This window comes from Cyrtonyx montezumae, unplaced genomic scaffold (assembly GCF_038088225.1).
Source record: "Cyrtonyx montezumae isolate F1298 unplaced genomic scaffold, pur_monq_1.0 scaffold_10, whole genome shotgun sequence".
Classification (NCBI taxonomy): Eukaryota; Metazoa; Chordata; class Aves; order Galliformes; family Odontophoridae; genus Cyrtonyx; species Cyrtonyx montezumae.
In genome coordinates this window covers 47552415-47578403 of record NW_027071826.1, presented here as the reverse complement: position 1 = coordinate 47578403, position 25989 = coordinate 47552415, and the positions used below count along the sequence as shown (strand labels likewise).

At 37.0% G+C, this 25989-nt stretch overlaps 1 protein-coding gene across 1 annotated transcript in view; it reads left to right on the top strand.

The window, feature by feature from the left end:
- The first annotated feature begins 849 nt into the window (after positions 1-849).
- Positions 850-25989, top strand: part of INSC (INSC spindle orientation adaptor protein) — an 81131-nt gene continuing 55991 nt past the window's right edge. The window contains exon 1 of the mRNA XM_065755280.1: positions 850-911. Within this exon, the coding sequence (XP_065611352.1) occupies positions 859-911 (53 nt within the window). The 5' untranslated portion in view covers positions 850-858. The remainder of the gene's footprint in view (positions 912-25989) is intronic.

Below are 25989 nucleotides of genomic sequence, written 5' to 3'. Positions count from 1 at the left end.
TGTGTGGGGGTTTATTTTTTTCCCTTTTTTTCCCTTTTTTCTCTTAGAAGAGGATGCGGGGGGGGGGGAGATAGCACCCACTGTTTTGGTACCTTTCCTATACAATGATATTTGGATGGTTCTTCTTGGGCAAAACTTGGAGAAGGATGTGCACAGTATTTTGAACTAAAAGGAAAATGAAATTACTTAATGTAGAAGGTTCTTTTTTTGCTGTTGGACTTGATGATCTTGAAGGTCTTTTCTGACCTGAGTAATTCTGTGATTCTATGATCTAATACTTGAATAACATGGACAACATAAGTTCTGAAATCATATGGCAGTACACTTGCTTTAACTTTTAAGCTCTCTTTCTCATGATAACCTGAAGGCTTTGTCTTGCACTCAGAAGAAATTGTTTTGGTTAATGTAATGTGACTTAAAAATGAGGCTAAATAATAGCTGTGTTGACTCAGAAATATGTTCAGCCCAGGTGGCTCTGACATGCATAGTAATCCAGGAAGTTTGTTATTACACAGAATCTTGTATTTCCTATGCCATGAAATCATAGAATGGCTTGAGTTGGAAGGAACCTCAAAGATCATCTAGTTTCAGTTCCCTGCTGCAGACAGGATTGCCACCCTCGAGATCAGTCACTAGATCAGATAGCCCAGTGTCCAGTGTGCATACTGGCTCTGGTTATTTGTTGAGCTGTGTGATATCCTGAGGAAGTCTTTTGAATTGTTTCTAATGAGTTAACTCCACCAATTAGTAGAGAATGCCATGCCACACTGGTCTGAAGAGTTTTCTGAGGCCTACTAAGTGACTTTTTTTTTTTTCTTTCTAGATTGCAACCTATGGAGAATACATAAGGGAATAAATATGGCTTTTAAGGGTGAGGACCACTTAGATTCCCTTCCTTTACCTGTTCAGCGGTAAGTGGTGCTCTTTTCATGCATACTTAAGTGACTAAGTGCTGCCAAAGCTCCTTTGTTATTTAGGATTCAAAACTGAATAAAAAAGTCATTTTTAAACATTTCTTCAATGTGTTTACCTTCTTCCTGGTCAATCTTGACACAGTATACATGCATTTACAGTTTTAAATGGGTGAGCTTGCTTGTGGTACAGCAATGATGGTCATGATGAAAATCTTTAGCATTCCCCCCGCTCTGAAAACGGCTGAAAACTATGAATATAATTTTATTGAACCTCGTTTACTTCCTCTAGTGGTAGCTGTGGTATTACTATTAAAGTTTCAGTAGAACCTTGCCAGAACCTCAATTGGTTTTTAGAATCTGGCTCCTGGTTGGCAGCTAGTATCTGTAGCATACTGTCACATCTGCAATAACGGGGGCTTCATGGAAAGGGAAAAATGGATAATGAATACAGTCATCCTATGTTTCCATTGAACTGTGGGCTTGATATGTAGCATAATTGATTTTTGGGGCTGCTGAATACAGGGGTAAAATCAGAAGCAGGAAGGATTGAAATTTCATTATTTTTCTTACTTGTCTTTAGGCCAAATTTTCCTTCCTGCAGTCAACTGCCTGCTGACATGCATTCTCAGAATGAGGCTTTTCTTCTCAAGGAATTTTGGTATTCCTCTGTTTTCCCCTACCTGAGTCTTCCAGTAGATATTTTGATAACATCATTAAGCTTTCAGTTCCAGAAAGGCAATTTGTGTACACTGCCTTCTGGAAGAAATATTAGGTGGGGGAACTTTGTTTGGGCATCCAAAATATGAAGGAAATCAGTACCATATATTGGATTCTATGCATTGGAAACCAGTGAGCCGTAGAAATCCTGGGTAACCAGGTGTGTAGTGGTTTGGTATAAACAGTAATGAGGTGTGCTGTCGTTCATTAGTTTTAATTTTTATTCCATGGGATGAAGCTGTGGAGTATTGTATCAGCGGTGCACAACAGTGCAGTCAGATTAATGACTTGCATTTGGAAATGCTCAGATCAGATAAAATGGAATCTGGAAATGGATTCATAGTTTAATAGTAGACCAACTGCTGTGCTAGATCTTCCATTGCACAATGGGTCCGTGAAGCCTCCTGCTGTAGAAAACTGGATGCAAGCAGGACCAAAAGCAGTAGGACCCGTGGATAGCAAAGGCTGATCCAAGCTGACGGTGGCAAACTTTTCCTGCAAGTAAGTAAATGAGGATATTGGCTGCAGACTGCCTGTGTTAGTGATTGGAAATGTGAAGAAGTAACAACGCATTATGGTGCTCAGATGTAACAGCACAGAACTGAAAAGTTCCAAAAGTTGTGAATCTGTGGGCTAGAAACTGCTGAAAAGGGAACCTGCCTGCAGGACAGTTCTGCTGTGTGCAGGGAGGCAGGGGGACTCTGTTATGTTAACAAAAAGGTGTGCCTTGCGTTGACTCTTCACTGAATCTTATTGAGTACTACGTGGGAAAAGTCTCATACAGCAGCAAGCGCTGTGCTCTGGTGAAATGCATGGCCCAGCAGGAAAACTATATGCAGTGAGATCATAAAATAAGTAAATACTCTACTTTGTCCCCAGGTGTTTCAGTATAGCTTCTGAAAACGTGACTCTTTACTCACATCATTCTATTGCAATTCTTTTTCTCATATTTCTGGTGAGTTTTACAGGTGGGAAAGCTATTATAAAAGAAATGGTCTTTTTCTTAGGCCCATTTACTCTGTTCCTTTGTAATTAAAGTCCATTAGCCATTTTGTTTGCTTTAAATTAAAACAATGTACCCACTTTTCATGGTAGTCATGGGTTCTTGCACTTTCCATATTGCATAGTAAACAAAAATTAGCAGTTGGAGTGCTGAATCTGAAGCCATTCAGATAAACAAAAGCACTCATAACAAAGAGCAGGATAGGATGCTGGTTTTCTTTTGCTGGAATGTATGTTCTATTCACTTACTGAGAGAAATTCAGAACAATTAGTACTTGAACAACAAAACCCCACAAATACAGAACTTCTTAAATATAGGATTCTCCATGGAAATTAGGTATTTAAAAGCAAAACAGAGATAAATTTATCTTGCAGAAAAATGTTGAAATTTGCTCTATGGAACTGGGAGGTGCTCTTGAAATGATAGCAGTGGCACAGCAAGTCTGTCTTCCTGAGCCTTAGAAATGGAATACTGCTAGACTGTTTTATACATACTCTGAACATCCTTACAGTTTTAAAAATGAAAGATGATCCTCTGGGGTACAACTTCAGCTTGCATAGGAGCAAAGGCAATGTTGAATATTTAAAAGCTTATTTTTTGTTAGAAGTGAATGTTCTGAGGCCCAAAATGATGAGCCCTACTAGATGATATATTTAGGAATGTTTTAATACTATTATTTTTTTTACTTTTATGTTTTTGAGTTTTATGCCACTGATATAGATGAGATCATTGTGCTTCAGAAGAAGAAGGTGAAGCAGAGAAACCAGGCAGGTCTTTGAACTCTAGGTACATGTAGTTAAGATCCATGATAATCCCTTCCTTGACTTGATCCACCTGAAATCAGAACGATTTGCCATAAAGGTCTGCTGTGGTACAGCCAAAATTAGAATCCAGGTTTCCTGTCTCCCAGCTCTTAACCAAAAGTCAGATCTTCCTCCTTTTGTTACATTCTTGCTTTTTTGGTTGATCTAAGGATCTTAGACCTATGAAAGCACAATATGATTGAGGTCACCCCACGCATATTTAAAGCCCTATTCTGTTCTTTAAACTGTGCCATGTATCTGCAGGTGTTCTGATAATTTCTTTAAAGTATCTGCATAGGTGTCCTGTTAGATAAATTAAGACTTTCATGCCTACTGTTATTAAGCAATTGTTAAAGATTGTTAATTAAGAAAGAACGTATTCAATATAAAGAAATAATGCCTTGTAAGACAAAGCAGAATTGGAATCATAGGAGAACTTAAATCTTTATTTTCTCAGCAGACCTTACTGAAATATCTTGTTACAGGCTACAGAAAATTCTAGATTAATTGTTCCCAGGCTTTCAGTAACCAAGTGGAGAAGAAGCACTTGTAAGGCTGCCTTCAAAGTTCTAGGACCGATGTATTCCATCCACAGAGTGGTGTGAACCATGTCTTTCACAACTCTACATACTTGGCTGCTTGCCCAATAAGTAAAGAGGTATTGCTTGGAATGCTACAAAATTTTGGAAACTGGAAGAAAAAATAATTGTTTGGGTGAATTGCTATTTTCACAGAATATTTGTCAAAAGTTGAAAACTGAAACTTGGAGCAAGAGATTTTCTTTATTCCAGAAACTGTAGCAATTCTACTTGGTTTTTCTCCTAAATAAAGGTAACAATCATACAGGCTTTCATGGAATATAGAGGCACATTAAGATGAGAAATATAGAAATTTATACTGGACTTTTTTTTAATGGAAGTTACAATCTCAAATGGAAAAATATATCTAGGAAGATAGTGTGATGATCTTTGTAAAGCAAGGTGCATTTTTACTTGCTCGTGGGCTGAATTATTTTAAGATCTACACGTTGGATTTTACTTCTTGAACTTCATGTGATCTCCGTGCAACGGAGAAGAACTGTTTTGACAACAATGAATTTGAGGTGTGAGACACAATGATGAGTCTTTCAACATGTGTTTAATATTGCATTCACATGTTGTGTTTTTAACAAATGCAACCACAAACATGACCGAGGAAAAGATTCTATCAGTTTGTTGGGTTTCAACCCCAAGTGTCTAAAATTACCCCAGTACTGTGTGATTTAGTTCTCGGAGCTGAGGGCAGGGAAATCGTTCTATCTAGTCATATAAACAAATAATAACCCTTGGGGAAAATTACACAGGTGTATTCCTTTTCAATTAGTTACCCAAAGATTTCCTGCCACTTGTATTCTGTACATGATGAAAATCTATACATCTTGTTGCGATCTGTTAATGTGACTTTAAGCTCAAGATCTGTTTTCTAGTGAATTTGGGGCAGCAACTAGTTTTGGTTGTGTGTTAGTTCACTGAAATATGTCCTGTTTCAACTGTCTTCTTTCTTAACTACGAAACGCCCAAATGAATGAATCCTAGGGATGTGATTGCTGTAGATTAGCCTGCATAAAAGCTGTTCCTTTTTTTAGCTCATTCTAGACTATTTTTCTAGCACTATCAATACTTCTTGTCTCTTATAAGCCACTTTTCTACTTTGTATCTGCATGTAGGTATGCACAACTTCAAGATTGTTCTCAAGTTCATTATAAGATCTTGCTTAAATATGAATGCTTTAAATGCTTTGTCTAATCAGTGATTTTACATGACCTTGTGCTACTTGGTTGTCTTCTGTAAGTGCTGAGTTCTTCTTATTTGATATCTTCCCTTAATATCTGCTGCTAATGATAAAAGGCTTGTTCTGTATCTCTGGCTTTTTCCACCTACATCATGCAAGTTGAACTTCCTGCCTGATAAACAGTCCTTGCAAAGGGAAAAACAACATCTGTATTTCCTATTTGTATTTTACCGACTACTTACTGTTACAGATTTTATCCTGCTAACTTAAATCCTACATTCTCTAGAATTGGTTTTATTGGAATGATGTCATGAACTCTCATGTTGTGGCTCTCTAAAACATTCAGAAAAAACCTAAGAAACTCTAGAGAACAAATGCATATTATCTGTGATACAGGATCTGAGAGCTGAATATTCTTGAAGACTGTTGTGCTTCTGCAGCTCTATGAATTGCTGCTTTATGCATTTTAGAAAGCCATTCAACAATGTCATGCTTTTTATGGAATTGAAAACAGTTTTGGAAAACATTTTTTCTAGTAGGAGTAAGCCCATGAACAGCATGCTACAGAAGAGAGGAGTGTTCTGCCAGTAAAGCTATAAATAATAAATTTAGCTGTAGCATATTTCAAGGCATTAATGATACCTCACATAATGACCTTGTGTTCTTTTAATTTCACTTGGCTTACCCTGTATCAGTTCAGTAAAGAATCACAGCTTAAGGAACAGGGAAGGGTCTATCTTATCATAACATAAGTATTTTTTGTTTCAGTGTTTTATATTCCACCTGTAATAAAACTGAGAGTAAATTTGCTTTGTTGGTAGAATTTGGTTTGTTGGTAGAAGCTAATTCATCACAACTTTTGTGTATCCATATGCTGTTTTAAGGAAGGATTTTCAAATGTTGCTAGTTGATTGGATCCAAAGATGATGTTAGCAAAGTAGTGCCTATTGATTTGCCATCATTTTGTAGCACTCCACAGGAATATGAACTCAACAGGTTTTTTCTTTGAATACATGGGTAAAATATCTTTGTTCCTATATTCAGGATGTTAAAGTGTAGGTCAGCAGTTTAGCTCAGTGGCAGTAAAAATAATTGCATTTCACTTGTACTTTATGTATTTTGAGGGTGTGTGAGTCTGCCAGAATTCAAGGTTTTTCCTAACCTTTTCATTCTGATAGTTTTATTGCTACAGCTTTACATTAATTGTATATTATGCTGCAGAAGCATGTTATATTACTTCCCAGAGATATGCTGTATCGAATTTTATGTTGAACTCTAGAAGTCACAAAAGAATTCTGGCTTTTAACTTGAAGTAAGTTTGAGTTTGTCCATTATAGTAATTGTGAAGTTGGAGTGACTTTGAAGTGTGAACAAACAGACAAATTCAGACAATCTATTCAACTTGCCTCTCTAGACCTTTCTTCATTAAATGCCAGTATTTTGTATTCGTGGCTTGGTATTAGAAACAGGTTTTTATTAAATGGTGAAGTGTCACCTTTCATCTTTAATGACTAAGAATTCACCCTGAATCTTATCAGGGCATGTTTTGGATATGTGTTGCATACAGTGCAGAAATCAAATTGCTAGTATAGCCTTTATCACATAAGAAGCTTAATTATTTTCAGAATGCATGTGAAATGTGGAAGTCTGTAGAAAATGCACCTTTTTTTTTTAATATTAAGAAAATGACCCTAATTACCTGGTGAATATCTTAAGATAACGAGTGTTGTACTTGTTAACATTTCTGGATAGGACTCTTTCTAAATCAGTCTTCTTTCAGCAATTTCTACCTATGAAATAGTTAATTTGCTTTATTCCAGCTGCAGCATTATAGCTCTTCTTTTCATTTCACAGGTGGTGTCCCATTGTATCCCTCATCCTATCCCCACAGGAAAAAAGACAGGACAAAAATGAAGACCTGAAAATGTTTAGTTTTGATACTATCTTGAAGTATGTAGGCATCTTACTTATTTGACATGACTTGCTTATTTGCTGCAAAGGCTTAGGAAAAGCTTTCTTCATTAAATACCATAGTCAAATTAAATAGCTCCTTTGAGATGCTGCTAAGCAATAATGTTATGTATACTATATTACAGCCATGAATAGCTGAAGAGCCCCACTCTTGGCTTTGTGTTGTCTGTAAGTTTTCTGGCACCAAAAAATGCTAAGCCTGAACTGCATCCGAACCCAGTATATTAGCAGTGGAGAAGCAATCTCTTCCAGCAATTGTATGGCTGAAGAACAGAAAGAAACACTAGAGCACTGCAGGATTCGGACCACTGTGATAAGTTGCAGTGTGAGAACTTGGTTCCTTGTGACATGCAAGGTGAGGAAGAGTGGAGGAACTGAGAGAGTCACGTATGTCCCAAAGCATGCAATCTTGCAGCTCACAGACCAGTGCAGTTCCTGAGCAGTGCTATGTGCCTGGCAGGGGTGCTGTGCTGGAGGGCTGGGGCTGGTTCCCAGCTTGTTTTCCTGGATGTAGGAATGAGTGAGCCAGAAGTGGCATTGCTGGCACTGGCAAGTCATCCTGAAGCTGTCCCTGAAGGATGCTTGTGCCTGTCCTGCTCCACAGGAGCACAGAAATACCTCACACCCTGTCTGTGAAAAACACCAAGGGATTTTCCTGGCTACAGTTTTTTGGTGTGTATCTTAAAAATATTTGCTTTGCATTTGCTAGTCAGCGAGTCTCATCACATATGGAAGAGTTTGTCAGTTATAAGAGTCTTCAGGGAAGCAAAGCTATGCAGCACTAGCTATAAACAATGCAGCTTAAAAGGAAAATGAACCCTACTCTTTCCAGGTTTTTCTTAATTTGACAGACTACAGTACAGCCTATATTTGTTTTCCTATTTACAGTATGATATTGGAAGTCAGCTATCTTGCGAAACAGTTGTAAGGCTTTGACTTTCCAGGCAATTTTACGCATTTAATGCAATCTGAGTTACCATTCTGTTGGCAAAAAGAAAGATCCAATCTTTTCCTTCTAATTTTAACAATTAAGCCATATTGGTTTTGTTATCATATATGATATAGCTGGGATATTTCTAGTTATCCCTGGATGGCAATTAAGGAATGCAATCCAGAATGTTGACCTCAGCATATCTGAGACATCTTTCTCCTGTAAAATGCAAACTTTGAAGCATTCTAGGGACAGTCACTGAACTTAGCAAATGAGAGAAAAATAACTGAAAGAGAATGTAATAGTCTTTTTATAGGAATAGAATTTATAGAAATGCAACTCCAAAACAGGTCAAAATAATGAAGGCTCCTGAAAGTTCAAAATACTCACTGAATTTGCTATTGTTTTATTTTAAGAAACGACTTAAAGTATTGCTGTTGATCTCCAGAAGGGCAGTGAGGGTTTTAGTTTTGGATTAGTTCACTCTTCTTGGTTATACCTCTGATAATTCCTTGACCTAAGGCAAGCAATTCACCTTCCTGCATCTTTCCTTCCTCCGCCTCAGTTGGTGAAATGCAGTGGAAGTCCTTATTAACAGAGCCCTGCCAGTTTGTTTTAAGATCCTCACATAGCACTCTGTGTGGTATGACCTCACACACCTTGCTGTGCTTGATGTTGTATCTGCATCATCCTATTGCACTGCTTCAGGTTTGATAATGTTGAACACTATCTAGCAACTGCTTCTACTAAATGTTAATAATACACCTCTATTCACAAAAACTGCTTGTTCTTTCTCTGTGCCATATCTTGCTGTCATTTTTATAGAGTTGTTGCCTGGCATGTAGGTTCACTAAACTCTCTTTTCATCAGCAGCTATAAAAGAGGATGGTGATTAATCACCCGTACCACGATGCTTCGGAGGTGTTTTCTTCCAGTCTGATTTTAAATAACTCCATTAAGGATATTTTAATGATCTTGCTATGACAAGCTGAGACTTGACTTCTGAGCTATTTGCTGGAAATACTGGTGCCATATTGTGTTAAATACAATATTTGTTGCTTCAGTTCGTGTTTCCTGGGAATTTCTTCCTTAATTGCCTAGTCTCTCTCAGTCCACTGCTGCCTAGGGATGGTGGGAGGATCTTGTAATCACTTGTTCTCTAACCTTAATGAGCAAATTTAAGAAAGCTAGCAGAACAATGCTACAACTTTGTAAATGGTTTCTTGCTTTTTTTCCCTTTCTGACAAATAGTGTAGTGATCTTAAGAAATACGCTAGCCTGACCCCATTTCTAGTCTCATTAAATTTGCTAGTGTCTGTGAGTGGCTGAATTTTCTGGGTTTGTATTAACCCTGAGGGACTTGGAGTGATGGAGTGAAATACATGCAGTTTAATATTAAGCTGAAATATGATTGTTAGCAGTGCTAGTTGATTTTTTTCTTTGTCCCTTGCAGTATTTCGATAGATGTGATGAAATATATGTTATTTTATTTAAGGTAATAAGCCTAAAGGACTATAGGTATGCAATTTTTGCTTTGCTGTTTTTTAAAGAATAATCTTTTTATTAAGTTGCCTAAATAGAGACTATGCTTCAGATATATGATTTCTATATCACTCTTTTTCTGGATACTTTATTGTAGAAACTATTCCAGGAGTGCTATAGAAACAGAAAACATTCATGTCAAGGAAATACATTTTGCCCAATTAAAAATGATGGAAATATTTTTTTTCACTGTCATAAATAGAATCAGCATTTGAGCTCAGAATAAAGACTGGGCAAGGGTAAAACAAGGGAAAGCTGAGAACATAAAATATAAAAGGGAAGAAGAGGAAAAAACAGAAATGGTATCAGAGTAGACTGAGGTTATTCAGTGAATGGTGAGACAGGTGAAAGCAGCATTCTGGAAAGTGCTCTGTTGTGTATCGGTGATACTCACAAAATATTGTGAATGTTATCTGCTTTGCATTTTGAAATGAACTTTGTAGATGAAATCTGAAATGCATGATGCAGGAAGTAAGCAAATTAGTTTCTGTAGCAATGACAATTTTTTTCATCTTCCATCTTAGGCAGGATGAGTTCATTCATCTTATCCATAGTTTAAATATATTAAAAAGGCAGTGGACATTACAGAGTTATGAATCTATGGTTTCTAGCTAGTCAGGAAACATGTTCCTAGTAGAAAATTATCATCTATTCTTCTATTTACTAAAAAAATACTCAGAGTTCAGAGCACAAAGTATACAACTAACTAGGAGGACTAACTGGTGACTTTTAATCTGTTTTCTCCCAGCCCAGTTAGTAGAAATTACTGTTTGAGTGACTGTTCGCTAATTCACCTTTAATTTCAGATTTGAATAAATCATAGAATTGAGAAATAATTCACTATGAAAGGAATCTCTTGGAAGTATAATTCCATCCCCTGCTTTCAGCAGTCTCTTTCCTTTTTTTGCTTATGCAGACATCTTTCATGTATTTGTAGACAATTTTTTCTCAACCTTGATAAATCTTGATTTCGATGTAGCACATGTTATCCAATTCATTTGTGGGATAAATGTGGAATGAAAAAAGAAAAGACTGGGGAAGCAGTAAAGTCAGATAATGATTACCGGTTCAGATTGCTTTTTCTATATTTCAAGACCAAAAGTATGGCAGCTGTGGTTCTCTGAACTGACTTATGCACCAGTCTTGGATTCTGGGCAAGTGAGAGATGTGAAGATTAGAGATTTGTTTTTTGCTATAGATGAAAAATTAAACATTTTTTTCTTACGACTTTTTGAAAATGTCACTTTCAAAACTAATTCACTTAAAACCAATTACCAAGTGAAATGTAAAGGTTGTTGAGCTGGCCTCTCTTCCAAGTTTAGAGGATGAAACTGGCAGAGTTAGTGAATATTAATAATATTCAGCTTGCAGTAATCCCAGTCACGGATGTTTAAGTTGGGTCCCCAGTCTTGAGCATTTCACTGATCTTTCATGCTTCCACATTTCAAATATCAGTGCTGGTATGCTACTATTCTCTAACATTTTATTGTAGTCCAGTCTACCTACCAGGATGGAGAAATTTCAATGTTCGCTTAATAGAAACTTCCAATGCTAATAGTTGAGGTTAATTTCATCTCCTATTTCCCCTTCATCATTTAAAAACAATTTGGTCTTAAGTCTGCCAGAAATTCCTGTGGCATGGTCCTGATGTTGAAGGAGAAAGGATTGAGTTTATGTTGTGAGTGAACTGGGAAATGATTAGACCAGAACACTCCTGATTTTGCTGGGTAGAGAACCTAATGCTGTATTTCTCTTGGCTAAATTACCAAGAACACCCTGGCAAAAAGTCAGTGCACAACTGCCAGGGAAAACATGAAATTTTTTTTCCCCCAAAGCATGGTGTTCTGTTCAAAGCTGGTGTTGCACTGAACGTTCTCTGTGGGTCAGATATTTGGTGAGTGGCTGATCTCAGTCACTCTGAAGAAGTACCTTATGGGCAAGTATGAAGACAGTCTGAGTGAGCTGCTGCTCAGCTTCCCTGCTGTAAAAAGAGGGAGTGGTTGTGGAAATGTAAAATGATTGTACTTCATCATGTGCTTTGGATTTAGCATTGCTTCAGTGCAGTACAAACTGTTGCAAAGGCATGTCCCTTAACAAATGCTGAAATTTAGCATTTTTTATGCCAATTTACGTACTTTATCAGTTAACCCTGCAACCCAAAAATTTGAACTTGGATCCTCAGTTTAAATAGGTGCAGCTCCCTGGTTTGGGCAGCATGAATCAATCCTTCCCAAAGCACACAACAGCCCTTTAAGCCTACTGGACAGCAGCCTTGGAAGACTGTGAAGGACAGGGTAATATCCAAGAGGAGATGGACCAGATGTCTGTGACTGGAGGAAGCTTGCAAGAGCACAACACCACCAGTGCTTTGTGAGTGCTACACGATCCTCTGGTAGCAGAGCTAAAAGCTAAGGCAGGCTCACAGCTACTTTGCCTGAAGTAGGGTCAGAACTGTACTGCAGTTGTACCCATTCTCAGCCATTCTTTGTGCCAGGTAGGGTGTATCAGGCCCCATGCCTCTTTGAGGTGAGAAACGAGAATTATAGAGTAGACAAGCATTCAAGACATTTCTCCAGTTAATGCTGTGAACTTTCCAGAAGCTGAAATACTAATCTCTGCTTACAAATGAAATTGGTATGTGTGTGCACGTAGGAAAAACAACAGAAGTCTTTGGAAACTTCTGTTGTTTTTTTTCTCTTTCAGTTGAGATTTAGGAGTGCTTCTGGCTCTCTGTGCTTCTGAATTTAACACTTTGTAGGGATATGTATGAGTTACATGTGTAGTGCTGTAGCACAGGAGACTTGATTTCAGCCTATTCTTCTAGCTAATCCTTTCGGGACCTTGCTTCCATAATGTTGCTTGAATCTGCATGTGGAAGAAGTTAAAGGGATCCTTATGTTCCAATGATTTATCACTACTCTGTTTATCCTCCTTTATCTTTTCTGGGCATTTGAGTGATTAATTCTCCTTTAGGGTTATGATTTCTTTCTACACATACCTATCTCTCCTGGTGTTTCAAGGAAAGGTTTTGCAGCTGTTTTCTTTTTTTGCACCTGATGCTTTTGCCACTGACACATGAGCTGAGAATTTTCTGAGAACTGCTTACTAAGGTTACACAGCAAAACTAGAACTATCAGAGGAGGTTGCCCATCTGTTTGCATTAGCCTGATATAAACCTGCTGTAATGAGACCTCTTTTTTCCTCCTACTATATTTTGGCCCCCCCTCAATGTTTGTAAATGGATATTTTAAGCACGCACCCATGTTACTTTAAAGGTGTACTTACAGCTAGGCTCATATGAAGAGCAACGGCAATGTGTATGAAAGATGCTAAGGATGACTTCATGTGGTCACCTATTTTATAGTCCAAAGAAGTGCCTTTGAAAACTATCACTCGGGCAGTAGATAATTCAGGAAAGATTGAAGTGATAGATTGGAACATGCATAATATTTCACAAACATAATGCAGGAATCATACATGCTTTCTACAGGTATGGTAAGATTAGCTTTTCTGTACGTATCTATAGTTTTCATTCACTCTTGTGCAGGAGTATTGCAGTGCTGCTGCTCAGATTAGATCCTTATGTAGTTTGGAACCAGAAATGAACTTAGTTATGTTCTATGTCTCAAGGAGCTTTAACAGTGAAAACAGCCTATTATCATCAGAGGTCTGTGTATATCCCTGCAGCTTGTTAGAATAAGTTTTCGTTCAGATAAATTTGGTACAGATTAGCTAATTTACTGTGGTTACATAAGACACGTTAGGATTTCAGGCATTCTTTTATGTCAGAAATCTTCTAACTTCTTGCTAATAGGCAGCAAAGTCCTGCCAATATTTGCTGTCATGCTGTTCTGCAGGCCTTTTTATACTGGGTGCCTGTGAAGCTGAGGGCTGAGAACGCAGTCACTCTTGGGCACCTGTGCAAGCAGTAGGCAGGTGCTTTGCGTGCTTAAAGAGTATCCTAGCTGCTAATGGTGTGAGTCAGTGATTATTTAGTATGGCTTAGAGTATTTCTTTAGGACCTTCTGTAGTGTTTTCAAGAAATACGAAGATAAAAAATTGAATGAAACTTCACATGAGAGAGGGAATCTGCTACAGCAGGGCAAGTTTTGTGTGAACATTAACCATTATCTTTGTGAATAAATTGAAGTAAAATGAGATGCTGTAAGACTTTATCAAATCTCCATTTGTTTTTCTGAAAGCTCAAATTTTATGTTGAATTAACAAGAGTTCTGGGTGTGGTTGGATGAGAACTGCGTCTTCTGCTTTAATATTTAAGATTTCAAATGTATTTGTTTTACTTCTTTATATAGATAACACTTGTATATTCTACTCATGTATTTGATGCAGCAGAAGCTATCTTTTTTCCTAGATAATTTTTTTTATATTTGGAAATGATAAGCTACTGAAGTGGGAACCTTGGTCTAAATTCATGATAAATACTTTAGTATCACTCTGGATAAATATTTATATACATGTAAAAAGACAAATGTTTTCTGCAGACTGTATTGCTTGAGGCTAGTTTTAAAACAGTGAAAAGCTAAAAGATGTAGTTATGCAGTTAAAATGTCAGAAGATCGGTTCTGTTATTTGGCTTAGGAGATATTTGACCTATTATTAACTCACAGGTGATGTGTTCTACCTTATGAGCTCTTCACTAGCATGAGATGTATATATGTGTGCTCATCATTATGAGTGCAAGCTGCGTTTGGGATGTGAAAAATGGTCAAAATAATACAACCCCATCAACCTCAAGACAACAAAAACAAAACAGAAAACACATACAAAATAACAAGAAACCCAAATTAGAAGTAATAATAAATCCATGAAGAAAAAAAAACAAATGCCACCAAAAGCAAAACCTGAACACACACAACCAATAGATAAGACCCTCAGAAAATGATAGGTGAAAATTCTAGCCACACTTGAACAGATCAGGAGAGCAGTGAGACAATTGGGAAATCTTGGTGAACAATTACTGTTTTGCATGGGATTTTTATTACATTTATATAAGTACATTTAATTGACCTTAAGTATGTTCACTGATACTAGGTTTCTGTTGTTCAGTAAAACATGTTATTTCTTTTTCACATAACAGTAGTGAGAAAGAGCAAAGCAGAGCCTGCTTCTTAGTTGTAGTTTTGATCCTGTCTTATTTGTAACATAACACAAATAACTGTCTTTTCCTTTTGAATAATGTTTCTATTTAAATGATGAATTCTTTTCCAAAATGGGAATTGCATAATTTATTCTCTACTTGTAGTTAGAGGGTAAGAGTTCAATTTCTGTGGTTTTTTTTTTTTAATTGATAGTTTTTCCTTTTTTTGAATAACTTTTCATTATAGCCCAGTTTAGTAATGAGTTTAGAGAAACTGAACCCTTTGGGAAAGGGATGCTGGAATGAGAACGGTCTCTCTTAAAGTTGTGCCCAAATTGCACAGTTCTGATCAAACCATTTCAAATTTAGGATCTGGATTTAAGGGCCTTGAGTCCTAGGAACAAGAGTCAGAGTAAAAGCTGGAGTCTGCATTCTGCATCCTTTTCCTTGCACTCAGTGACATGCTGAGCTATCTCAGCAATTCCAGTCTGATTTGTCTCAATAGTAGTTACACAAAAGCATACTCTACTTGACAACTGATGGGCTTTGAGAAACCATTTAGCAGATGCTGTGGAAAATTTTATGGAGTGTCAAAAGTCATTTAATGAATCAATTTATTCTTGCACTCTGGAAAACAGTTAAACAGAGGTATTGCACAGAAGGCTGGATCTATTTGCATTTGCTTCTCTCTACAGTGAAGTCAGTTACCTTATGTTCTGTATGTGTCCTGGCAGCATGAAGGATTGTTAATCAGCCATTTGACAAATACACATTTTTTTTTTGTTCCTCTGAAAACTCTGCTCTTACAGCAGGAATGGCAAAAGGGAAGAGAATATTGAATGAATAAGCTATTTTAATTTATTAGCATGTATTAGTCATGAAGTTCTGTTAACACAGTAATGTATGTGAAGAAAATTTTAGCCAGGACTGATGTCTATAACAAACTTCCTAGTATGGAGTATTTCCTTGCTTGCAGTTCTGCTACAGTTTCATATTAAATTTTTTTGCTCCACTGTGAGGAAGTATAAGATATTTTAGAAAGCATATATAAAGAAATGCATTGTAAAGCGTTACAGCAGACAGTAAGTTGGTAAAAGTTACCCTTCATTTGTTTTTAATACAGAATAGTGTGCTTGCATAAAATATTAATTTATATTTGTTGTGAGGGGATAGTTCATTGAACCAGGGATATATTACTGTAAAACAATAACAGCAAACCCATGCTCACATTTACTACACATTTTTCCTTGTTAGCTTTTTCCTATGTTCATTTTGTGGCCAATTAGAGTTTATTAATGCTAAATAAATAATTAAGAAGGGGTAATTGACTTATTTTTCCACAGTAATAATGTAATGATGTTTTTTTTTTCTGGAATATCTCAGTTCTGTCCTAATGCACTGCAGAACATAGATCCAGTATACCCTTATGAATCATAGGCAACTCGTTTGTGCCAGGGATTCACTGTTGCTGACCCAAAGTCCCTCTCACTAGATGGAGAAGAATAAATGGCTCGGTTTGTTCATCCTACTTGCTAAGAGAAAGGGAGAATATACTTTTTCAGTCTTCCATTTATCAGTGTTTGTAACATTCTCTCCTGCCCTGTAAAAGCCATCTGGCTCTGTTCTCCATAGTACATTATCATCTGCTCCTTTCTGAAGGAGAAGATTGACACCTGTGTGGTGGTGCTCTTTTCAGCACACTTTGCTTTCTCCCTTACCTCTCTTCAGCATCTGAGATTACTGGAGCTGCCGTGAACTGCAGCAAGGTGAAAAGTCCTCACTAATGAATTACTTCCAAGGAATGAACAATCTACAGGACTCTTACACTTCTCATCTGTACTTTCACCAGGAAATCAGCCGGTGGCTTCTTCCTCATCTCATTCAGTATTTTGAAGAGCTCTCTGGAACTCTTGTATTTTTCATGTTTTGGAATCCAGTTGCTTTGAATTTTAGAATTTAATGAGACTGTCCTCATTCAGGGATTCTTCTCTCTTCAGTGATTGTCCCTTGTTCGTAAGTCCTTTCCTTCTGGCAAAAAAAAAATAAAAACAACAACAACACACAACAACCACTCATTTCCTTTCTCCTTTCGCCACTTTGCCTCCAGAACTCCTCTCAGGATTGCTTTGAAAAATCTTAGATTTTGCCCACCTCCCTTACATGTTGTGGTAGCACCTGTACAGTGCAACCAAGATAGAATGTTAGGCAAAACTTTCAAGTGCTAAAGCAAGGAAGAGTCTCATCCTCTATAAGCTATGCAGAGTAGGGCTGGTCTGGCAGAATGAAAACATGGCAGAAAGTGACAGAAAAGGCTGGAGTATTAGTAGAAATGCAGAGTGTGGAGCTCAACTTTTACAATTTCCATTTAAGCAGTTTATCCACTAGATCACTCTGTTCTTCTGGATAAATTTATTGTGGCTGGAGGGTGATACAAGCTTTAAGAAAATTAAAAAAAAAACAAATCTGGCTTTGTTCAGCAAATGGAGTGCATATATCTCATTCTCTTGCTTGGCTCAGTGGTCTCTCTCTGGAAACAGGGCAGCACATGTAAGCAGAAAGAAGGTGGTAGTAGAGGGAGGGCAGAGTAGAGTATGCAAGGGGGAAATAAGTCTGAATTTGAAATACGTGTAAAAAACAGAAGTGAATCAGAGTCTTCTAGCATTATGCTGGAGCCTAAAATATGATCTATTTTCTGTGAGGGAGGCAATATTGTACAGCAGGGGAATGTGCCGTGCAAACTTGTGTGCTTACACATGCATAGTTATTGGTTTTATCGCGGCCTGGTCTTGAGCAGTTGGCTAGGTCTTTGTAGGAAGGCTAATGCAGAAGTTCTGTGTTTCTTAAATAACTTTTTAAGAGGTGATTTGACAGTCTAGGACTCCAGTATATACTGTTTGTTCTGTGTTTTCCAATGAGATTTTTGAGAAAAGCCATTTAATATACATGAATCGTCAATTCAATAAAGACAAATTGAAAGAGAAGAAGAAAAGAAATGCCTGTTTCATATACATAGCTAGTAAGGAGTAGGTACTAAACATGTAGGAAAAGTACCCTGACTGATTTACCGCTGCCAGCAGGAACATTAGCCATCCAGCTTTGACTGTCAAAGGCATAGAAAGAAAAGAAATTTATCTGAGAGAAGGAAAACACAGTTCAATCAAAGAAAAGTAGGAGAAAGACTACATAGGAGCTGAAATAGCTAGCTAGTAAAATTTTGTATCAATTCCAAGTGGAAAGTAGAAGAAAAAGTGGGGTACTCCTCTAGGGAGAGTAGAACTAGAGGCAACTGGAAGGGAAAAGAGGAGAAATTCAGGAAAGAAGCTCAAAGAGAGTAGCTAAAAATTTGAGATTAGAAAGGAAGCAAGTGTACCTGCTGAAAACAGAATGCACTGAATAACCTCTTTTTCTGTCATGAGGTAACCTTGTTTTCCTATTCTTTAAGGATGAAACTCTTAAAAAAGGTGAATCAGTGGAGACTGCACAATGGTAATTTCCTAGTAAATACAGCAAGCCATGACTATCAGGCAAAGGGTAAAATGGGAAGGGACAGTCACAAGGGTTATTTGTGACAGAAGGTAATTAAAAGTATACTTCAATTATTTTTCTTCACACTTGTTTCTATTATAATATTTCATCTAATGAGTGATGCAGCTTGCTGTGACTTAAATTTTGGAGTATTGCTTTCAAGATAATCTTGAGGTAATGAGTAACATAAAAAAAAAAAGTAGTTGAAATCTCAAGGTTTTGTGTTAGGGACTCAACAAGGAAGTTTGTAGCTTGTACAGGGAAAACATGGCCTGCATACAGTAGTTAGTAATGTGATGCCTGTGATGGCATGTAACAGTAAGATGTGGTGAGGACAGCAAGATCAGCCCAAGGCTGTGAGAAGAAGACATTTCTAGTGGAGGTGTGAGTGTACTAATGCCACCATACAAGTTAGCTTGAGACTTGATTTAATATCATACATGATATCAAGTATCTAAGAAATGAATTTTGCAGCAGCCACCAGAATATTTGGAGCATAGGGAGTAAAGAGGAGAAGAGATGTAAAAGCAAACCGAAGAGTTTTGCTTATTAATTTTTTTTAATAAATCAGAAAATGAGAATGAGAAGGATGTGTCCTCTTTCTAAAAATGTATTAAGAATGAATTCATATGTAATGTGAAAGTTGAAACCAAATGGGAATGAAATAACTAATAAGAAATTTAGATGAGAAATAAGACATTACTAACAGGGCTCTGAGGTTACAGTCTAGACTCTTGAAAGAGCACTTATGAACCCACAACAGACTATTTTGAATTCATTTTTAAGCCATCTTTGAGCATATTATCTGATGTTACCATTTAAGTGCATTTGGTGACTTAAGGTTAATTTTCCATCCTCTGTTCTCTCAGAAGCATATAAACGTGCTTAAATGTTGGAATCCTTTGGATAGAAAATGCTTTCTTTGAATGAGAAGGTTTAATTGAAGTATTTCTAACACCTTATTTCAGTATTTGTGACCCTACTGCCAGTTTGCATCTTTTTAACTTGTCTGTTGAAGGGTTAATGTCTGAATGCAACTCTTGCATAGCCTGCTGTAGGCTTTTTTTAGCTAGAATTCTGTGAAAAGTTGCAACTGAGTGTCCCCAGATTTCTGTACTGTCCTGAATGATGCTGATCTCATAACTCCCCATAAAATGATTGTTGCTTTCTTCATTAAGTAAAACAGGCTTTATTTAATCAGTAGGGTTAGGACCTTAAGTGAGTAAATAGCAAAAGGTGAAAAGCTAATGGTGCTGCTCATAATGCATGTCATAATTCCTTTGAAAAAGGCACAGAGAGATGTACTGTTTGTTATTAAACTACAAATTAAGGCAATCTTGGAAAAAAATAAGTGTTCAGTGAGGTGCTGGCTCTCCTTTCCCAAACTCTCACGTTAGACTCCACGAGTCCTTTCTTGCCATTGCATCTTAGCATTTCCATGATCTGTGACCCCAGATTATTACCTGTGTTGTTTCTCTCCTTCTCACTTCTATTTCTTTATCCCTGCTAGGTGTTTACAAGGACTCCCTTTAGACCATATTGTTCTTCAAAAGTAGTGAGGAAATCTGATCTCTGTGATAACAAGCATAGCCTGAGCATCAGGGAACAATGAGCTAGGATGAACTCCCTGAGCACGCTTTGTCCCGTTGATGGCCTTTATCCATTCGCACCTCAGGAACCCCTGAGTTATTTATGGGAGTTAGAACTTTGGTATTTGGGCAGTATGTAACAATTTAAATGTATGCTGACAACAACATCCCTTTGATATTGCCAGCACACTTCATTCACGTGGTCAGATTTAATGTCCTGAAACAAGATGTATGCACATTCTGAGTAGAGCCGCCTTGTGAAATTCCATCAGCTTATGCTGTTGTGTGTTTATCGTGCAAAGTGCAGTCTGAAGACGTAGACTCATACAAAGCAAAGACCTCTCAGCTCTGCTATCATGTTCGTTCTGAAAAAATATTACTTATGTTTTTGCAAGATGCAGAATGTGTTATGTACGTGAACGAAAGTGGCCGAATCTTGCCTCATTAGTACTGCTTTGTCTGTGCAGTAGAGAATAGCTCCTTATTCCAGGACCTCACCTCAAGATGGAAGGGATGGCTACTTCATGCAGCTCATCAAAGAACAATTTGCCTAGGAAAGAAGGGAATCCATTTAAGGCAGAAAAAATAATCAAATAGCATGCTGAACAAAAGATACAAATCTTGGTCAGCTAATTGTTTTATTAATTTATCTCTGTAAAGTCTCAGAATTGTGTTCTGTAAATATTAAAAACTGAGACAAGCTGATCCAGGAATGACATAACAAATGCACCAGAAATCATTGCAAATATATATGTTATTGCTGATGGAAATTCAACAGACATCTGTTTAGTTGGTGATCATATTGGTGACAATTGGTGCCAGTAGTGGCATACTGTTTATTCAGCTTTGCCTGCAAGCAAGCCAAGCAGAGCTTTACACTATTGCTGATTTGCTGCTAGTGGAGTTTATTTAGCATATCTCTCCATATTCTTCTACATAATGCTATACTCTTTTATAGCTGTCTTTAGATTCTGAGAACTTAGTGACTTAAGTGCTTTTGGAGGTAGCTGCTGTCTTAACAATGAAATGTACCAGGCACAAAGTGAAAATCCACAAAGCTAGGCTGAACTAATTCTTTTGTCTTCTGCCTATCTCGTCAGTTGACAGAGGTTGGAAAGGACCTGGCCCTACTTAAGAAAATTAATATCTGTGAAGCTTAACCTAAATTCTACATAAGCTGATTGCCAAACTGAGTTGGTCTGTGATTTTATATTATATCTTATGTTCTACAATATGCCAGTAATTCTAGGACGGTATAATATTTTCAGACATTTTTAGGGGGACAACTTACAGTGAGGATTTCTCAGAAAAGCATAAAGATCTGAGAAGAACATTGGTGTAGCACTTAAAGCTGAATGATCTATGTGGCCTTTTAATTAGGTGTAATGTAATTATAGTTAATTTACACACTGTACCTTCTATATTAGAAGTGTTTACTGTTGTCTAGTGTTTTTACTTTCCTTATAGACATTTCCCCTATATTAGTAAATGCACATGATTTCACAGAAGGCAACAGTCTGACTACAGCTCTAAGTTTCACAGACTGGTCTGCATTAGATTGCCCTGCGGAAACAGGATGGGTTCCTAACACGATGCAAACTTTGTGGTTGTAATATGTTTTCTGTGTGGAAGTGCTGACTTGAAGGAGGCAGGTGGTTTCAGTAATTCTATTCTGCCCTGTTCAGTTGCACTGTAGTTTCCATAAGTGGCAAAGGGACCATTGCTGGTTTCCAGTCTGGTGAGTATTGTCATGGATATCAGTTACAAAAAAAAGTAGCAATATTTTGGTATCACTGGTCAATACAACAGTTATTGCCACCATGATTAGAAACAAATTGTATTTTACACATGATCTTTGAGTAATTATGGTTTTACTACCAATATTTCTGCTCATTGGCATCCTGTTCCCTGAACTTAGTGGAATTTATTCCATTACTTCTGCTGCATTTCTTTGTAGTTTAAAGCTACTCCTAAATTAAACAAACATTGAAAGATGGAAGGATGATCAGTGCTATCTAACAATCCTGTTTTTTAGAATAAACTTCAAAATATTTGGTTGGCTACAATATGTATTTCCTTATGTCTTCTGTTTTGAGAAGTGTCTTGAGTGCTGCTGTTTGTATTATCTTTTTTAAATAACTTGAAGGACATTGAGGCCCTGGAGCGTGTCCAGAGAAGGGCAACAAAACTGGTGAGGGGTCTGGAGCACAAGTCTTATGAGGAGCGGCTGAGGGAGCTGGGATTGTTTAGTCTGGAGAAGAGGAGGCTCAGAGGAGACCTTATTGCACTCTACCACTTCCTGAAGGGGGGTTGTGGTGAGGAGGGGGTGGGCCTCTTCTCCCTGATAAATGATGACAGGACGAGAGGGAATGGCCACAAGTTGCGCTGGGGAAGATTTAGATTAGACCTGAGGAAGCATTTCTTTTCTGAAAGAGTGGTCAGGCACTGGAATGGCCTGCCTAGGGAGGTGGTCGAGGCACCATCCCTAGCGCTGTTCAAGAAGCGTTTAGATGAGGTGCTAAAGGATTTAATTTAGTAGTTGGGTAGAGATAGTGATAGGAGGATGGTTGGACTAGATGATCTTATAGGTCCTTTCCAACCTTATGAACTTATGAACTTATGAACTTTATTTGGAAGAGTAAATGTAATGATGGTTGAAGTGTTGACATTAATTGATTTCAGACTTTAATATAACCTGTTAGCTTTTTTTGAAGACTTGAAGCTATTTTGCGTTTGTTAATGGTTTCTGAAGGGTTAATTCCTAGAAATGGCTTGGGATGGAAGGGACCCCAAGTTCCACCATCAAGTTCTAACCCCTTTACCACAGGCAGGAACACCAACATCCAAATTTGGCACTAGACCAGATTGCCTACGGTCCCATCCAATCTGGTCTTGAACACCTCCAAGTACAGACCATCCACAGCCTCTCTGGTCAGCCTGCTAAATACTAAACTCTTCTGTTGTCTGTGAAGTTGGGTTGCTGATGTTATACTAGAAAAGGAAGTCAGATCTAGGAGGAGAGAGAACACTGTGCACATCATTGGACTAATCCTTTAGCTTGCCACATCAATTAAAATGCTAAATATTCAAAGACCCCAATTACTCTGAGTGATCTTCAAAGTAAGTGTGTTCACTTAAAAATCAGCTACCCTATAGGTACTCTGTATCACTTATGCTACCTTCCTGGATATATTAAATTTTTGCTAAAATTAGTGCAAATATATCACAGATCCACAAGGCTCTTACAAGCAATTAATAGCGTTAAGTGACTTGAGTATAAATAAGAATCTTCTCTAAGGCTCTTCACTAAATCCTTCCACTGATAGTTGAGTTCTGCTGTCTATTATATTAATGTAGAAACTGGCCCTGGGAATACTGGGTACCTATGAATAATTTTGAATAGATGTATTAGAAAAAAATTAGAGATGAGTTATGTTCAAAGAAGGGGCTAAATCCATTCGAGAAGTTGTTTGTTGCCAATTAATTACCCGCTGCTAATTAGAATAATAAATTTGAGCACAGTTGTAAGTCTTGGCAACAGCTTTCACTGTAGGCTTATCTGGAAGCTGCATTAAATGCTATCATTAGGATCTGTGATAAATCTGTCATAATAGGTGAAAAAGGATAAAAAGACTGAGAAGCTTCAAAAAACTATAATTCTACCCAGCAGAAGTCTTTACACTTTATAAATGTGATGGCCCCTGGGAATATTCATGTGAATTGATTAGCTCAGTCTTCTACTTGCTGTTATAAAACACAAAAATTCTGTACTTATTGAAATTCAGTATAAAAAGTGGAGGCATAATTCCTTTTTATTATAACACTTGCAATTTAAAAAAGTGTGTGTTTCTGCCAGTAAAACTGTAGTAGAGAGGTCCAAGTTGGAAGCTGTAAATATAATCTAGTTATTATTTTTTCACTCTTGTATTCATATTACACCAATGTGAGAGAGGGAGGAGTGCCATGTAAGCGGTTGCTTGGTCTGTCTTATGTATCATGTGACTCATTAGCCTACTACTGGTTACTTAGAAAAAGAAGTGCTGATAACTCTGAAAACAATGTGTGTATTAGAAATGTCAGATAATATTTTTCCCTTGAGTTCTTCTCCACGATGAAGTTAGTCTTCAAAGCGTTACGTGGAAATATCTGTGTGGAATGAGGTCTTAGCATCTGTTGAAGGAACATACAACATGCAGTCACTCTAAGTTGCTTTCAGCTGGAAGACTGCTTTTTTAGTGTATAGTCTTCATAAATTGCTGTCTTGTCCATATGCCAAGACATACTAAAATTAAACAGTATAAACTTAACTTCACACAGGAGGGTCTCTGCCAGTTGACCACTAATAGTTCTTATGATGCAGAACTGGGCAAAATGCACCATTATTTCTCTAACTCTTAAACCAATATTGCTCTGTGTATTTGTTAAATACCTGAAAAATAGTTATAATAGCAGGATGCCAACACTTCCAGACGATGTGAAATTGATCAGGTTAATTCAAAATAACTGCAACCACACAATTGCTGAAGTGTCTGTGTATACTGAGTCACTAGAAAAGTAAAATATCTGACTAAATTGGTAATGATCATAGTAGGAAACACCTGCAGGGGTCAGGATGTGAAGAACCATCTTACATAATAGGACGACTAAATAAATTATGTAATCACTAATATTTTCATTCTGAAATAAAAATAGTTAGGCTTTTTGAAAGATAAATATGAAGCTATTCTCTTCAGAGCACTTAAGTAATTTTGAGAATTCTTGGAAAATGGGAATGTACAGAAAATATAATCCAAATATATAAATGCATGATGTGCCTGAATTTTGGATGTTGTGTGCTGTTCTTGCATCTCATCTTGAAAGATCATAGGATAAATAGAAATGTCGTTAGGAAAAGTGGGGAAGAATAAGTGGATGATCAGAGGTGAGAGATCACTTCTGTCTGCTCACAGATTTGATAAGCATAGTTTCGATGTCTTAAAATAAGCTAACTCAAAGAAAAGCAGTCACAGCAAATTAAATAATGAATAGTACAAGAAGGGCGACTGTGGAGTTTTCTCTTCTGTTTCTTTTGTCATACTAGAACTGCAGAGCTTGTGTTAATATCTCAAGACAGCAAGTTTAAAATAAATAAGAAACGCTTGTTCATACAAAACATAATCAAAGAGTAAGGCATTGTCATTAGATGTTGTAAAGGCCGAAAGTTTAACTGAGTTCAAAAAGGGATTAATGACTACTTTTTCTTCATGAATTGTGAAAACATCCTGCACAGCCCTGTGTTTTGGCTTAGGAAGTTCATAAGCCACTAATTGCCAGAAGATGGGAAGGAGGGGATGCTCGGCTCCTGCAATGCCTCTTGCAATTGCTTCTATGCATCTGCTAATGGCCATGTTGGGAGCAGGATAATGGGCTAGACAGGTTTTTAGTCTGTCCCATTATGGATGTTTTTATTTTGTAGGTGTAGTAATTTATTTTTTTTTTCAGTAATGGGTGAGAAGATGGAAATTTTCAACTTGTTTTGAGAGATCATTAAATGCTGTCTGGAACGTGTTTTTTTTTTTTTTTTTAATAAGTTAATTAGCAATTATTCTACTTCGCTTTCTTTATTTTGAAATACAGAAGATAACCTGCAAATTCATGAGTTTGAATGTTTGGAAGATTTTGTCTTATCTATGTGGAGATGTGAATGAAAGTGAATAACTCATATATTTTACTTGACTAATCATGATTTTTATTTAAAACATAATGTACCAGAAAAGTTGACATAGTTTAACAGGGAGTTTTCAGTCCTTTGTTCTGAAAGAAGGCAAATGGTATTTCTGCCAGTGGAGTTAAAGGATGCTATATTTCAGATGACAGAAATTTCTACATTATACAACAGTACTTTGGCCGATTACTTTAGTAGGAACTGAGACAAATGGGAATTTATTTTAAACCTTTTTTTGTACATTATAATCCTTTTTTCTTTCTGGAGTGAGGATTTCCATTTGAGAATAAAAGAAATGAGTTTTTTCTTGTTTTATCCAACTAACCTTATATTTGAGTTTTTCTCTCCATGTGAATGTATAATATAAGAGTTTATTTGTACTTACTAAACACAGATTTAATCAATTATAATAGTGCACTTTG